The 17,399-nt window shown below is 33.8% G+C and overlaps 1 protein-coding gene across 1 annotated transcript; it reads left to right on the forward strand.

The window, feature by feature from the left end:
- The first annotated feature begins 13,257 nt into the window (after window positions 1-13,257).
- LOC141679392 (uncharacterized) lies at window positions 13,258-14,574 on the forward strand. The gene is made up of 2 exons (XM_074485894.1): window positions 13,258-13,891; window positions 14,018-14,574. The coding sequence occupies exons 1-2, from the start codon at window positions 13,258-13,260 to the stop codon at window positions 14,572-14,574; spliced, it is 1,191 nt and encodes a 396-aa protein (XP_074341995.1).
- The last annotated feature ends 2,825 nt before the right edge of the window (window positions 14,575-17,399 follow it).

Here is a 17,399-nt window from a genome sequence, read left to right on the forward strand (position 1 = left end):
AAGGTATATATACACGTGAGTATGTTTGGTCATTTTTGGTAGTTCTTTTCTGATAAATATAACAGTTACCATAATTTAGAATAACTGAATGGTAGTTATCAATTTAATTTTTTTTCCTGTTTTCAACTGTCATGTTACTCTGATTTTGTGATGTGTCCTTAAGGAATATGCTGATTAGCTCCTCATTCTGAGAAGATACTTTTAAAAAGGTTTACAAAAAACTATGTTACATGTGTTGAAGCATATTGTGCATATTCACATACTCATTCTTTTCCTCATGTTTGGAGAGCGTCACTTCTACTGCAAGAGGATATGAATCAGGATCATTACATGCTTTTGGATTACTCATGCATCAGCCTATGAATGCGGCTAAGGGTATGCATCAGAGTTTCTCAACATTAGGAATGTAATAGCATGTGAATATGCATCATATTATATGCATCCTACTATTTTTGATGATTATCTATTATGGTTGGATCCATTATATCATGGAAATTATGTTTAAATATTATCCGCTTTAATCTTTAGTTGCGCGGCATCATGAATTGGAGTGGATTTTTTAACATTACTAACATTTTTGTACTTCTTGAACATGTCTATCAATACATTTTTCAAATTAGATTGAAAATAAAGGGGGATGATTTTTCACTTTGTATGTAGTAATCATTTATTCTCACAGAAAAATGTGATGCATTTGCAAAAAAAAATATTAATATGTTGTAGTTTGACAATGTCCGTGATGTATTTAACGTTAAATTGAAATTTCTAACTTTATAGCTACTATAATTTACCTAGAAAAGATACGTACCAACTAAAGAAAATTTTAAAAAAAGATGTAGCAATTTCTTGAGATCGAATTTCATCCGGAAGTGATTTTCAAAAAAACTTTTGTGCATTATAATATGCAAATCATTACAAACATACAGAGGTTTATGAGAAAAAACCAAATTTATATATAAGTATCAAAATGAAAAAGGTACAATTTACCATGTGCATATGAGTCATCAACTTTTAATGTACATCAAAACTATATATTAGTCTGCTATTGACAATAAAACGGCACTTCCGTAATAATATTAAGGATTCGGTTCAAGGTCTAATCACCAGCTTGAAAACTTAAGTCGTATATGCAAACACAAAATTACAACATCATTCAATATAATTTAAAGCATGACCACATCAAACACGTTCAAATTGTTAAAAAAAACTATTCCAACAGCATCAGAATATCAAAACTCAATTTCCAAACTACCTTGATACTGTTAAGTAGCAGAATCAGATCCTATGAAATATACGGAGAATAATTACTAATTGGGAGGATTGACTTCAATGTTAAAAGTTGGAACAACACTGTCTTGCTGTAATGTGAAACACAGATTGTCATCTTCCTTCAAGTCAAGATCTTTGACAAATTTGCTCCATCCACGCAAAAATCTGGCAAATGTACCGTTTAGAACTATTTTTATATCCCAAACTCCTTGGCGTGTTCTGAACTTCACCATGTCTCCGCTTTTCCACATTTGATCTCGAAATCTTATAGTTCTAGGAATATGTTGCACAACAGTTGAACATGTTAGCATAATTTGATCAGTCTGTTCATGAACATAATACAACAAGGTATTCGAAATAGTTATATTATAGTCTTATATATTATTATTTACCGCTCCATGACATTTAGAGTTCAAGAGACTTCTAGCCAATAATTTAGAAAACTGGAGATTCATTCCAACTTGCACATCATGTGGATTGTTGTTTTCCATCAACTCCATATTCTGTATTCCGGCATTGTCCTCTGCAGGGTTATCATATCCTTCCACCTCCATTTCAGTTGACACATCCATAATTTCAACATTTTGTTCTAAGTACAGATATAAGACAATGTTAAAATCACGACCAGTGCCTATGTAAAAGGAGTCTGCAAAGTAAATAAGGAAACAAAATAAATGCATACCAATCTCAGCAGGTGAATCTGTAGCATTATCTTCAAAGAGAAAAAATTTGCCACTAGGCTTTCTCCTCCCATTACTTTCCGCTGTGTAACGTGCAATTTCCTTTCCTTCACACATAAAAATCCTTCCATAAAACTCACCATTCACATCAAAACTAAATAATATCATATCATTCTCCACAAGACCAAAATACTTAATCAATTGTTTTAGCCCATAAATTATTCTTAATTTAGCATCGTATCTCACATCCCACAGAATCCCATTGATTACAATATGTTCAACACCAAGGAGCTGTTTTTCAATCTCCTGGCCTTAAAACCTTGGGATTGTCTGTTACAATGTTAAAACATAAGAGAATTATTGATCATTTACTAAAAAGATACAAGAATATTATAAAAAAATAATAGGTTACTCACAAGATATCCAAGCTTCAAAGGGCCCTAAAAAAATCTTATAAAACGATCTTCTTCCATTCCTATCCCCTGTTTGTTAATTATCCAATTTAAATTTATTAGTAAATATATTTTTATTTTCTAGGTGTTAAAAAACTGATGATTCAAATAAAGTGTCGACCCCTCATAGCAATATCAAAAGAATTGTTAGATACCTTCTGTTTTCTCAGCTTCCACTTCTTTCTTTTTAAAAATAAAAAGTAGAAGAATCTTTGATAGCTCCTGAGCCATATTCATAGCTGCTACATCACATGCGCAGATATCTAACTCCTTCAGAACTCCAGACCATCCTTTCCCAAACCAACACTTTTCTTCAACCCAATGGATGAGTACATCCCATTTTCTGCAGCCATGCTTCAAACAGATCCTGGACAATCCTTTTTATCGCTTATACAAATTTTTCAAATGAGTAGGTAGTTGTTGTTCAATTGAGCACATTGAATATTAGATTTATTATAAGTAAACTTAATGTTTATACATATGAGGGAAATAATAAATGTATAGATAAAGAGAGTACTTACCATATTATCCAAGTCCTCCATACTTGAGTATTGTCTTATCACCATCAAGGATTGTTCAGAATCAAGTCTTATAGCATTGTAGTGAATACAAGCAAGGTACCTCTCAGTAACATCATGATTACGAAAATATATAAACTCATCCATCATCCAATTGTTAAAGTTCTATTTATTGAAAAAAAGCATTGGCTCAACAGAGGGATGTGTAATCGAAACAGCCATATGGTTGAAACACTGGACAGTAAAGTTGCCATACCCATAATATTAAAAAAACAACAGAATACATCTTTAAATCATAAAATCTCATAAATTCTTGAAGGCTGCGAATTTTCTTTCGATACTTATCATAATTCGCATTCCAAACAATTGTCCTGCACTTTAGGTGTAATTGGGAATGAAGTTTACTCCGGAATTTATCAATAAAACTAGACGGAACCCTCTGCAATTTTGGATAGATGATGCAGTCAGGTACAATATAAATTCAACTTCTAAATAACGTTGAAATACAATTAGTCAAACACTTACAAATGCTCCATCCTCATCTCTCTCCACATTTGCAGAAACAAAGCTGCCTAACGGTTTTTTCCTCTACCTACATTTAACATTGATTAATCATGTATACCTCAATTTTTAATTCAGCTTCCAACAAACAATGAAAAACATTGTCTGACATATTTACCCATATCCCAGTCAACATTCCATGAGTCGTACTTTCTCTTAAGTTCTCGAACATTCAAATTTAAAACTCAATCCAAAACAGTTCATCCAGAAATCTTAATAAAATCGTGAATAATCTACTGTTGAAAATCTTAACAATTTGCTCTACAGAAGTACAAGCATCCAGCGGTGAACTAATTATATCAATTTGAAATCAAATCATTGTCTATATGACTCTGAACTAAAACATGCAATCAACATCAATACATGGAATACTCTTATGCATACAAATGGAGCATTATATATACTGAAAATTTATATTTGAATGAAAATTAAAGTCTTAATCAAACTATTCACCTTGAACTTTACAACCAATCGACAACAACTAAAACATGGATGGATGGGGTTACTAACCTCCAAAAAAAATTCATAATCTTCTGATTTAGAGAGTTGGTTTCCGTGATTTGAAGTAGCAGCCATCGATCCTCCCTCCGCAGAGCTGTGTTCTATGTTTTGTTGGCCGTTAACGCTATTGTTCAATAGGCATAAACCCAATACTTTGTTAAAAATATGTTGGGTATGAATTACCTAATCTTAAAATATAAATTTAAATTCTTTTAAATTAAATATTACAATATACATATCTCCAGAAGCAATTGTATTTATGTTGGGTATGAATTGTATTTATTTATATAAACAACCAAAATAAAATAGTTATAACTATGTATTCCATAATTGAACCGTTAAATCTTAAATTCATCTTAAACCTATTATCATGTATAAAATAATTCTACCTAATATTTTTAACATGCCTATTTATAAAAAAAACCAATAAATTTTTGATGATAAATATTTAATTACTCAATTTTTTTTAAAAACAATTATTAAAAATAACACGGTTATTAGCTAGTTAATTTTAAGTTATAAATTACTGATTTTAAAATTTTCCAATACACTATTTAACATTTTAGAGCATCTCCACCCACACTCTCTATTCAAACTCTTAACTCTAGGAGAATTAGTTGCTCCAAGAGACATGAAACTCACTCTAACTTTAAAAGTCTCATATCTCTCCTCAATTTTGAGAGGCAAATTTCACTATTAACTATTATTTTATTATATATTCTTAATAATATTATTTTTCTCTTTTCCCTTACTTTTGTTTCTTTGTAAATTGAAGATATTTTTAATAATAAAAAAATATTAAGGAACCAATTTAAAAAGGTGAGGAGATATTAAATCATATTAATAATTTATGTTATTTATAAAGAGTGAGTGACGAATGTAGATGGCAGGAGAAGTTAGAACGTTGATTATATCTTTATATAAATAAATACAATTGCTTCTGGAGAATAAATGAATATTTTATTAGTGCTTCTGGAGAATAAATGAATATTTTATTAGTGTCACGTCCAACGATGCTAAGTTCCTCCTTTTTCTGCTTTGGAATCTATTTCTCTTTTTACATGAGAAGAAACGACATGATGGGTATTTAAAAGTGATTGAACTGCATGATCATCATCCTCACCATACGCTACGGTAATTCGAAGAGTTGTCAATGAAATAGAAACTAATTGGTTATCTTTCCAAGTAATTTTAAGAATGCACTGGCTAGATAGTAGCAACTCGTTACGTGTTGTTGAAACAGACGTGTCCCCGTTATACAACTTTGAGTCGCTATTTCTAATTTATGTTGAGGTCAATTGCTATTTACTTTAGACTTTGCGTACATGGAGTCACATCGAGTGCATTTTCGTTCCCAAAAGGCAAGGGCCCTAACTGCCGACTTATCTGAGGAAAGATGACTGAAACTTTTTTTTAAAAAAGAACTTCAGGTACTCATTGTTCTTTCACTTCTTCCCATGACAACTGGATAATTATCTTATTGTAAAATAATTTGTTTTCAGAGGTTACACTGTCAGCCATTGTTTTGCACAAATTCAAATTCACAGTTATTCCGGCCCCTGCTCTAATAATCGGTGATTCGAAGACTGATCATTAATTGGTGATTAATCGTTATACGATGGCTAATCAACAAGATTAAGAAAATATCAAAATTTTTGGACGAAGAGCGATGTCAGGTGTTCATGTAGTGAAGTTGAAAACAGAATCCTATTATGACCTTGTACTTGGCAAAAATAACAATAAAAACTTCTCTAGTTGAAATCGGAAATCGGGTTAAATATCAAAATAGTCATTAAACTCAAAGGCATATCTCACTTTATTCATTCCAGTTATCGGGGACTCGTATACACCACTATAGCAACTAGTAATGATAGCACTGTTAAATAAGGCAGTTTTATCTAACGAAATGATATTGACCTTAACGGTAGAAACACGGTGGAATTGTCAACACTTTTAAATTAAATAAAAATATAGTATTAACAACACATTCCTAATGTGTGTCTATATATTGTATATACCACCTGTATATATTTTGATATCAAATCAAAATAGTAATAAGATTCTTGTTTTTAATTTACTGTCATATACATGTTTCCATTTTTTTTAATTATGTTCCATTACTTCTTAAAGCTATCAGGATGTATAAAAATTCATAATAAAAAATGAAAATTTTAAAATATGTGATGGGCATCTTTTATGCAGTTTATTCAACATTTTTGAATATATTTTATTTGTTTACTTTTACAATTTCATAAAAAAAATATTGGTCCAGATTCAAGAATTTAGTCTTGAAGTTTAGAAGTTTCCGACTTAAAACTGTTTAATTTTATTAGCTCTTATCATATATTTATTTTAACATATATTTATTTTAACATTTATTTATTTTAACGAAAAGTGTTAAAAATTTGATTTCTTTCTATAAATAAAAAACAAAGTTTGTGATCAAATTAAAAAATTGAAATTTAGCATTAAAACTATATTTGAGTTTTTCAATAAATTAAAAAGAAGACTACGATTTTAAAATGACAAGTTAGTTATTTATTTTAAACATAATTTAAACCTTTTCAAAAATTAAAAAGAGTATCCAATTTTTCATTCTATATTATTATCCAGCATCGTTTAATATTGATATGTAAGTGACACATCACCTCCCGTCGTTCCATGTGAAGTCTAAGTCAACAATAAAGTCTCTCCGTTAACATTTTCGTTATTCAATAATTTAAACTAACCGTGATATCATTACTGATTGCTAGAGTGGTGTATACACTCCGGATAAATTGAGTTAGTAAAGTTATATATGCATATTTGATATTTAACCCAATTGAAATCTTCGTCAGATTGCCTCGGGTATCTAACAAGTAACAAAAACAAGTTGGGTTTTGGCCACCTTAACGAAGACAACACGACTAAGGAAGTGACTGGCTCTATAAGTCTAGTATGTAGGGGCTACTAATAGCTAGTGCATATGCTTCTTTTTAGAATCAAGGACAGGCACCTTGGTTTTGGTTTGTTCTCTGGGAACCCAAACCAGCTGTGACTGCAATATGTAGTATGTATGCTTCCACTATATATGTACTATACGTAAATTATTGTCTCGTGTTGTACCGGCAATAACAGTCCTATTAGTCACTTCTATATTAGTCACGTTATTGCTTTCTTGAATTTGGAGACTTGACGTCAAAATTATATTACTCTCTCCGTCCCTAAAAACCTAAAAATGTTTTCTTTTTGTTTTCGACACGTTTACTAATATATATTTTTTATTATTAATATTTTTAATTTCGTATTAGTATTAAATATTAAAATTTCATTGTATTAAAGTACTTATAAATACAGATCCAACAAAATCACTCAAAACTATGTTTTATCTTATAGATTAGACATACCCCGCTAGTTGAACCGTGTCCAGTGGACTTCCTATTCTGCTCATCCCATTCGTCAACTCTTTGATCAGGATACTATTGTCTAAGTTCCTAAATTAGTAGTCAATCGTTTAATATGAACACTATAAAAAGTTAAAATAGGAAACACATTATGGGACGAGGGAGTACTTGCATCCACAGACATTTGATACACTGGTTGGTTCCTGAAGATTCAATGGTGCAACTCAAAATTATTTGTCTCTGAAGTCATTTCCAGCTAGTTCGTAAATAAATGTAGTATACTAGTATGCATGGTGTATTCAAGTGAAAATCGCGACTAACATATTTCTGACCAAATTATGGCAAACAAAGCCGATACATATAACTCTTTTATGCGATTTTTTTTATCACTAACAGGGTGCTGGTTAAGAGGGTGACGCGATGTTGCACATTGGCTCATAACTAAAATATTTATAGCACGCACCGTCATCACATTTGCTTTAACGACTCGACACCCTCCTCTTCCGAGCAAAGGAGTCCGGCCCTGCAATATCTACAAGGTTATATACAGACGCTACTCACTCCCAATAATTTATGTGTTGGAGGGAAATCAAACACATAACATCTAATTTTTCTGGAGTGATTTTAAACTTTAAACACATTTCTCCCAGTTGGTTGTCTTCTGAAATAATCTTAATCATGAATATAAGCAAAACGTCAATGCTTGCTTGGATTGCAATATCCTTTTAGTGGTGGGTGTAAACAAAGTCAACCTTGACTGTACTCTGTTAAAAGATAAATAGTGAAAGTGAAACCCTAAAAATCTACTCCACTTTGAATGCTTGCTTGGATTTCAATACACTAGGTGGTGAGTGGTGAGTACAATAGGGTAGTAGCATAGCTGAAATGATAAATCGAATAACACGGCCCATGAATCTCGGCGAGATAATGAGCATAGCTAGAACGGAAAGTGGAAGACACACACATATACAGAGAGATATTCAGATATTTAGTCATTATAGATATTTTTGTACAGGTACAGCCTAAGCTTACTCCATTTAGAAACCTACAGTGTCCTTGCTTGCACTGCTCATCGTGTTCATTATACAGTGGCCTTGTTTCAACTTAATTTTAACTAAGTTTAGCAGTAACCCTGTCTTGTATAGTTTCATCTGCTGTACGGGGGCTCTGCTTTTGATAATTGACTCCCTCTGGATCTTTAGTTTGCGAATCAAATCGTGTGGCATTGCTAAACATAATACAGTGTCAAGACTCTCAAATAATTTAGTTATGCTACTTGTGTCATCATCTTTTTTACGATTCATCTTTATTTTCTTTTTTTCCATTTTGTTATCTAAACGAATTTGCGGTTCCCAGTTTCACGCATAATTTGGATATGCTTACTCTTAGCCCCTGTTTGGTCGGAAGAAAATAGAGCGGAGGGGAGGGTTCCTACAATAAAAAATGAGTTTGATTCATATTTTTAGAGGGGAGGGGAGGGAAATGAAGGGGCCTAAAATCCCTTATGGGTCTTATTTTGTTTCCTCCCAATTTGAGGTTTTTTGGAAGGGAGAAATTTTATTGACAAAAATAACCTTACACATTCTTAACACTTACATATATCCTAAAGGATTTATATGTAATTTTAATTATAAACCCCTCCCTTCTCCTCCTGTACCAAACATAAAAATGAGTTAATTACCCTCCCCTCCCTTCCTTCAAACAAATAGAATTAATATTATATCTTTTCCCTCCTCTCCCCTCCCCTCTATTAAAATTCCTCCCCTTCCCTCCCCTCCCATCCGTTGAACCAAACACAGCCGTTAGATTCCTTTGCATTATACTAAAATAAAGTACAGCTTATGTTATATTATATCCTATATCCTATGTGTCAAACTCTCCTTTAATAATTTAGAGTAAGTCCAACAATGTTTTAGTTGAAATTTTAAATATAATATAAAATATTATGTGCTAGTAATTTAGGATATATTTATCTTACTTGAACTCAAATAATGTGTCTTATATTCATAATATATTTAATATTTTATTATTAAAAATTTACTTTCATCATAAAAGGATAATATTATATAGTAGAGAGAGAAAGAGAAAGTGATCATAATATATAATAAAATATGAAATAGGGTAAGAAAAAAAATGACTTAAAAATAAGGTTTAAAGAGGTTGTCCTAATGATATAAGGTATCACTAGGATATTGTTGGATCAAATTTTTTTTAATATGCCTTAAATTTCTATTTAGGACATCATATAAGTTTATCTCTTGGACTTGCTCTTACAATTTTGCTATATCATCTTCCACTAACAATCTTTTTTTTATTTAATTTACTTTCAACCTCTCTTTTTCATTTATTACTTCTACTAATTCTCTCTCTCTCACTCATTTCTCTCTAACTTATTTCTCATTCTCTTTCTTCCTCATTATTATATTATTAAATTAATACTATTCCGTCCCAAAAAACATTTCCCGTTTTGATTCGTATTTATGAGTATCTTAATACAAGGAAATTTTTATATTTAATACTAATACGAAATTAAAAATATTAACAATCAAAAGTGTGCATTGACAAACGTGTCCAACACAAACTGAAAAAATATTTAGGGACGGAGGGAGTAATTTTTAATAGTTTTATTTTCATCACTAATTTTATCTTATTCAAATTAATTTTATTTACACCAATATTCATTATTATATTTTAATATTTAATAAAAAGTTGATAATCAATATTTGTAATTTGGATAATATTATTTTTTGAGTTTCCATGTTTTTAATTTTATTCTATTCTCATTATTATGTATTAAAAATATTATATTAATATATATATATATATTCAAATTAAGCTATTTTAAAATAATTTTTTTTAAAAAAATTATAATATAAGCGGGAATCGGTCCGGGATCTAATCTAGTATCTATTATTTGAACGAGTTTTTTAGTATAAAACCTTAGTCTTAAGATATAAATTGCTTGACAGATGAATAATTATTCCAAAAATATAATAATTTTCGAGGTCTTAATACACCCAAGTAAGTGTATTTAAAATTTCGATATGTGTTTCCGACAGCCCAAATTCATTTATTTGGTTCAAACCTGTGAAACTCAATTACTGGAGTCTGGAGTAAAGAATTTCAGCTGTGTTCATTTTTGAGGTTCCTTTTATATCATGATCCCACGAAATGAATTTAAAATTTATTTAGATCTTAAAGATAATCAAAGTTTACCGAAAATATGTTTGTCTACTCCTTTTTCTTTTTATTTTCTTTTTTTAAAAAAATTCCAAGTTCCTTTTCTGAATTCTTGTTATTGCTATTACACTGGTTACAGGTTAAATACCTAAATTTTGCACGAGATAGTTTCTGAAATAAGTGCAAAAGGAAAATAATTTGGGGAAGTAGGGCAATAATCATTAAAGAAAGTGGGAAGAGGTATTGCTAAAAACTATTAGCTCTGTTTTTTAATATATGACAGATTTTTTAACCACATTTCAATATATATTAACCGGCTAGTTTAAAGTATATTTTAAAAAAATTGTAAATTAAAAAATATATTATCTACTTTTTTTAAAAAAAATATAAAAATATATATACCGTGCCCTTATGTTGTCTCATCATAAAAAAAGGGGAAATAAATTATTTTTGTAGTCGTTAACGCAGGCTTCAGGGTTGTGCTGGAGCCGGGAAGTGACCAGGCTAACCTTTAATTTCAATATGGGCCGTTATTAGGGGAAAGTTATATTGGGCCGTTGAATATTATTAGGCCTGTTGATACGGTGATCGAACACTTTTTCTTCGCTGGCAATTAGCAAAGCAATCAACAAATGGATTCATTGTTACCAGCATTATATTTATCAAGCTTGATCAGTCATATGCTTCTGACTTCTGAGTTCCAGTTTGAGATTGATTTTTTTAATCAGACTTCTGAGTGTTTGAGATTGATTTTTTTGATCAGATAATTAAAATATTTTCCAATTCTTCACGTGTTATTACTTCTTATCTTGAAAAAACTTGGCAAGAAAAAGTACAGCGGCTCTTATTAACACAAGAACTAAGAACTTGTGATTATAGATACACATACACACATAATTTCTACACAAAAATATAACTTAACAAAATTACAAAGAAGATGTGCAAAATGCGAAATAGAGACAGATAGATTAATTATATTTTTTGACTTACGAATGAGATATTAAACAAGTTCTTTGCCTTATGTATGCGGTTGCAAGAAATTGTTCTAGTTCGGGCGATTGAAAATACCCGTTTTTTGGCTCTTTAATTATCTTCTGCTTGCTATAATTTCCTCCTGCTTTCTTCCTCGGCGCCTTGGGGCATTCGGTTGCTGCAGGAATCTCGTATTTGCCACCGCGCTTCGGGGTTTTGTAGCCACCGTCATCTTGAATGTAACAGCCACCCTCGCTCACCTCCATGTTTATGAGACTTTCAAATATATGTACTCGATAAATTACTTGATTCTACTACTTCTGTTTGTACGTGTACGATATGTATGCCAATTGTAGATTCTGTACTATTAATATATGCGTAATGCGTATATATAGGCTGTACTTGTTATTGTAATTAGGCTTCATCGGGAAGCTCCTAAATTTGACTTGTAATGTAATCGTGCAGTGAAAGCTTTCTGTAACATCCTGCGTGGTTGTTTTTTTTTTTTTGCTGAGGTGGACACGCACGTGCACAAAACAACCAAAAAAGGGGGAAATAGGCGGAAAATTTTGAAAATGGGCTTCACTTTAAATTTGAACCATTTTAGCAATTCCAACTCATTCCCGACATGTTTATCAAAAATATTATTATAAAAATAGATCTCAGTATTTTAGGAGAATACCATAAACACAAGAGCAATGATTTCGAAAATGGCTGATGTTTGAAAGCCTGTAATGGGGGTTAACATCAAGGAAATTGATCCAGGAATCTTTCTATTTCAATTCTATCATCGTGGGGATAAGCTATTTGTGACCAACAGAGGGCCCTGGTCCTTTGATAATGTTATGCTGATCGTTAGCACTGTTCCTCCTGGTATTGATTCGTTGAATTTCTCATTATGGTATCTGGAGATGTGGATTCAAATACATGATTTGCCCGCAGGTTTCATGTCGGAGGCGGTAGGGAAACAACTAGGAGATTTCTTTGGGGAGATTTTACTTTATGATACAAAGAATAACTCCAGTCTTTGGATGAAGTATATGAGAATCAAAGTCAGGATTGATGTACGTCATCCTCTTAAAAGGAAGAAAAAGATTAAACGGAGGAATGAAACTGAGTTTGTTGTCACGTGTAAATATGAAAGACTGGGAGATTTCTGTTTCGTTTGTGGCCTGGTCACGCACACGGAACGATATTGTAGGAAAAATATAGATAACAGAGGCGAGGATGGTATCAAAGACTGGGGTGGGTGGCTGCGCGCGCCGCCACGTAGGGTGGCAAACCAGAGCAGAAGCAAATGGCTACGCGACGAAAATGACGCTGATTGGGAGGAGAAGATAAGGCGTGACAGAAACAACCCCTATTGTTCGGGAACTAATCATGGAGATAGGGATAAAGGAAATAGTGTGCTACATGATTATTGGGGAACATGATCAAACAGAATTAAAAATGCTGATAATTCGGGGGAAAAAGGCGGGACATTTAAAAGTGCGATATTACAAATAAAGGATAAGGATTATGGGCTGGATAGTGAGGAAAATGATGGGCTAAATTTGGAAGACAGGAAACGCAGAAGAAGTGGGCCTGAGTCCAAAGGTGCAATGGATACGGACGAGAATATTAAAATTCTAACAGTTCAAAATTCTGAGATACTCACAGATGCTAATCTTTCTAATTCTGATTGTTCAGCATCTTCAAAACAAGATTTGGCTACGCTTGCGATGCAAGCTAGCCAGTTGTCATGAATCTTCTCAGCTGGAACTGTCGAGGTTTGGGAAACCTGCGTACAGTTCGTATCCTGGGAGACTTAATTAAGTCTCTTAATCCCGCTTTTGTTTTTCTTTCTGAAACTTTAGTAGATAAGGGTACGATTGCTGAGCTCTGCTTGAAGCCTAGGTTTGCAGATTTTTTTGCTGTTGACAAGGTAGGCCGAGGAGGAGGTCTAGCAGTCTTATGGAAGCATACAGTAGAGTGTAAAATAATGGATCATTCGAATAATCACATTAATGTTCATTTTATCGAAAATAATTGTCCAGTTTGGAGGCTGTCATGTTATTATGGTTTTCCGGAGAGAAGCAGAAAGCATAATGCATGGAATTTTCTGAGAAGGTTGGCTATGGATACAAATATGCCCTGGTGCATCTTTGGGGACTTTAATGACCTGCTTTATAGTACAGATAAAAGAGGAGAACACCCTCACCCTCCAGGTCTTCTTGAGGGGTTTCGCGAGGCAATTGAAGGCTGTAACTTAGTGGAACTTGAGCTGAAAGGAGGGCAGTTCACTTGGGAGAAAAGTAAGGGCAAAACGAACTGGGTCAAGGAAAAACTTGATAGAGCTTTTGCAACTGAGGAGTGGTGGAGGAAGTTCCCACTATGTACTCTAATAGTTCACCATGCTACTACCTCTGATCATGATCCCATCTTGATGCAACTTATGGACACCGTTATTTCAAGAAAACAATTTCGTTTTCGCTTTGAAAATACATGATTAAAGGAACCAGGGTTTAAAGAAGAAGTCTCAGTTTATTGGAGATCATTGCCAGCAACTAATATCATCCCAAAGTTGATGTCCGTCTCTGAGTTCATGGCCAAGTGGGGAAGAGCGTTCTTCCATAAATTTAGAGATAAAGTCAGATGTCAGAAAGAGGTTCTTAATAGTCTGGTAAATAGAGAAGATGATGCAGGAGTCAAATTATATTTTGAAGAGAGGGAGAAACTGAATGAACTGTTGTTGCACGAGGAAGTCTATTGGAAACAGCGTGCAAAAACATTCTGGTTGCAAGAAGGGGATGCAAATTCGAGATACTTTCATGCCCAAGCCTCGAAAAGGAGACGTTTAAATAAAATCCCACATTTAATAAATGATGAAGGGTTGAGGGTAGAAGGACAAGAGGAGATGAACACGATGACAAATGAGTATTTCACAAATATATTCACTGCATCAGAGACGTTAAGTGAGAAGGAGGCAATTGTGGATCAACATATCATTACAGAGACTCAAAATGAACGACTTGTAGCTGATGTATCATTCGAAGAATTCACTGAAGCAGTAAAGTAGATGCACCCTGATAAAGCATCAGGGCCTGATGGTTTTAGTCCAGCCTTCTTTCAATATTTCTGGGGTCTAGTAGGAAGGGAAGCGTTCAGTTGTTGCAAAGCATGGTTAGAGAATAATCTGTTCCCAACCGAGTTAAATTGTACTAATTTGGTTCTTATACCAAAGAAGGAACATGTGGAAATGTTAACAGATGTGAGACCTATAGCTTTATGCAACGTTCTCTACAAAATTGTGGCGAAGGTGCTGGCAAATCGCCTCAAATTAATTTTACCTGTTACTATCTCAGAGAATCAATCAGCTTTTGTCCCGGGAAGAAGCATTACTGATAACGTGCTGATAGCTTTTGAAATGATTCATTTTATGAGGAGGAAAAAAGGAAGAGAAGATGGGGAGGTAGCTTTAAAACTCGATATAAGTAAAGCTTATGATCGAGTGAGCTGGAACTATTTATGGTCTAGAATGCGATCAATGGGTTTTGTGGAAAAATGGATAAAATGGATGAAATTATGTGTTACTACAGTTCAATACTCAGTCTGTTTGAACGGGCATAATGTGGGTCCAATAAACCCTAGTAGAGGACTCAGGCAGGGAGACCCTCTCTCCCCGTATCTGTTTCTTTTGTATGTCGAGGGTTTATCTAAATCCATTACAGATAAAGCTCATTCTGGCGAGATTACAGGGTGCTGCATTAGTAACAATGCTCCAGCTATTACACATCTTTTATTCGCTGACGACAGTTTTCTATTTTTTAAAGCAAAGGATCAGGAAGCCAGGGCAATTAAGAATACCCTGAATTTGTATGAAGCACAATCGGGACAGGCTGTTAATTATCACAAATCAGGTATCTTTTTTAGTTCAAACGTCAGAAGGGATAAGCAACATAAAATAAAGGAGATACTTGAAGTGAGCAATGATCTGGGGGACAGTAAGTACTTAGGGCTTCCATCTTTGATTGGTCGTTCTAAGAAAACTGTTTTCAACTTTGTTAAGGAGAGGGTGTGGAACAGGATGCAAGGGTGGAGTACTAATCAGTTATCAAGGGCTGGAAAAGCAGTAATGATTAGGAATGTAGCACAGTCCATTCCTTCATACTGTATGTCATGTTTTTTGCTACCGAAAACGATGACACAAGAGATAGAAAGGTTATTGAATGGTTACTGATGGAAATCTGGGAACGGTAATAGGAGAGGAGTACGCTGGCTAGCATGGGAAAGGATGTGTAAATCTAAGTATCGTGGTGGGTTAGGGTTCAGAAGTTTACACGGCTTCAATATTGCATTGTTAGGAAAACACGTATGGAATTTTATGAAAAATCCCAACTCATTGGTTGCTAGAGTGTTTAAAGCTCGTTATTTTCATAATGGCCATATATTGAAGGCTCAGAAGGGTGAAGGTACCAGTTTCATTTGGGGAGGAATTTACCGAGCTAAGGAAGAGCTGTATAAGGGGTTTAGATGGGTGCTTGGAAATGAGAGGAGCATAAATATATTTTCAGATCAGTGGCTGCGTGGGAAAACCGACTTTTATGTTGAAGATCAACATGTGAACAAACATAGAAGTGATAAGGTGTGTGAGTATTTCCGTCCAAACACCAAGGAGTGGGACGTGACTAAAGTACTCCAAACTTTTCATGCCGTGGATGTTCAGTGCATTCTGCAAACGAGGGTTCCTCAGAATAGTATGATTGACAGAGTAGCGTGGACAGGTACGAGCAATGGCATATATTCAGTAAAAAGTGGATACCGTTTCTGGGCCAACATGTATCATCCCTCATCTGATGACGACCTTTCAAAAGGTTGGGGAAAGCTGTGGAAGCTACAAATACCCCATAAGACGAAGTATTTTTTTATGGAGGTTGTGCAAAAACAATGTTCCAGTCCGTATTTTATTGAGAGGGAAAGGTGTGCCCACAACAATAATGTGTCCATTTTGTAATAACGATGTAGAACACCTGAGACACGTATTTTTAGAATGTCCCTTTGCACAGAATTGCTGGTTGACTTCTGGAGAAGTAATTGACACAACTGAGGTGGAGGAGATACCTAAATGGCTATTATTGAATCTATGCTCATCTTCAAATGCTAGGCTGGTGAATATGGCAAGGGTTTTATGGGGTATCTGGATGGCTAGGAATAAGCGTGTTTGGGAGAGTAAAAAGCTGGAGCCTAAGATTGCAATGGACTGTAGTATGCGACTTGTAGGGGATTGGCAAAAAGCTCAAAAGAAGTCTGAGAATACAGGGATGGTAAGTAATCATCAGGTTGAGACTGGTTTGGCAAAGTGGACACCACCGGATACTGGTTGGTATAAACTGAATGTAGATACAGCAGTTCAAGAAGGGAGGTCAAACTTTCAGATTGGTATGGTTTTACGGAATGAGACTGGAGAGTATGTTTCAGGTATGGCCAAAACCATTAATGGTTTTGCATCTGTCATCGAGGCTGAAGCTGTGGGGGTATGGGAGGCGTTAAGTTGGATACATACAAGTGGACTGCGTCAAATCATCGTAGAGACAAACTCTCTACTAGTGGTAAATGCAATGAAGCATGGTGTGGGGTACCAGAATGAGGTTAGTAATATTTTGGATTCATGCCATGATGCTTTGCGAGTTAGAAGTGATCTGACTATTAAACATATTCGTAGACAAGCAAATAAAGTAGCTCATGTAATAGCTAGACTTTCATGCTCGTCTGGAATTGTAAACATGTTAAGTTCTCCACCGTCTGGTGTGTTGGAGATGCTAAGATGTGATTCTATGAGTGATTTTTAATGAAATTTTTACTTTAAAAAAAAGGATATTTTATTATAGTTCAACTCTAACAACA

Source organism: Apium graveolens, chromosome 8 (genome assembly GCF_009905375.1).
Source record: "Apium graveolens cultivar Ventura chromosome 8, ASM990537v1, whole genome shotgun sequence".
NCBI classification, from domain to species: domain Eukaryota; kingdom Viridiplantae; phylum Streptophyta; class Magnoliopsida; order Apiales; family Apiaceae; genus Apium; species Apium graveolens.

Coding starts and splice junctions, on each gene's coding strand:
- LOC141679392 (XM_074485894.1), top strand. CDS start 13,258: ATGAATCTTCTCAGCTGGAACTGTCGAGGTTTGGGAAACCTGCGTACA. Junction 13,892..14,017: donor GTGGAGGAAGTTCCCACTAT/GTACTCTAATAG, acceptor TAAAGGAACCAG/GGTTTAAAGAAGAAGTCTCA.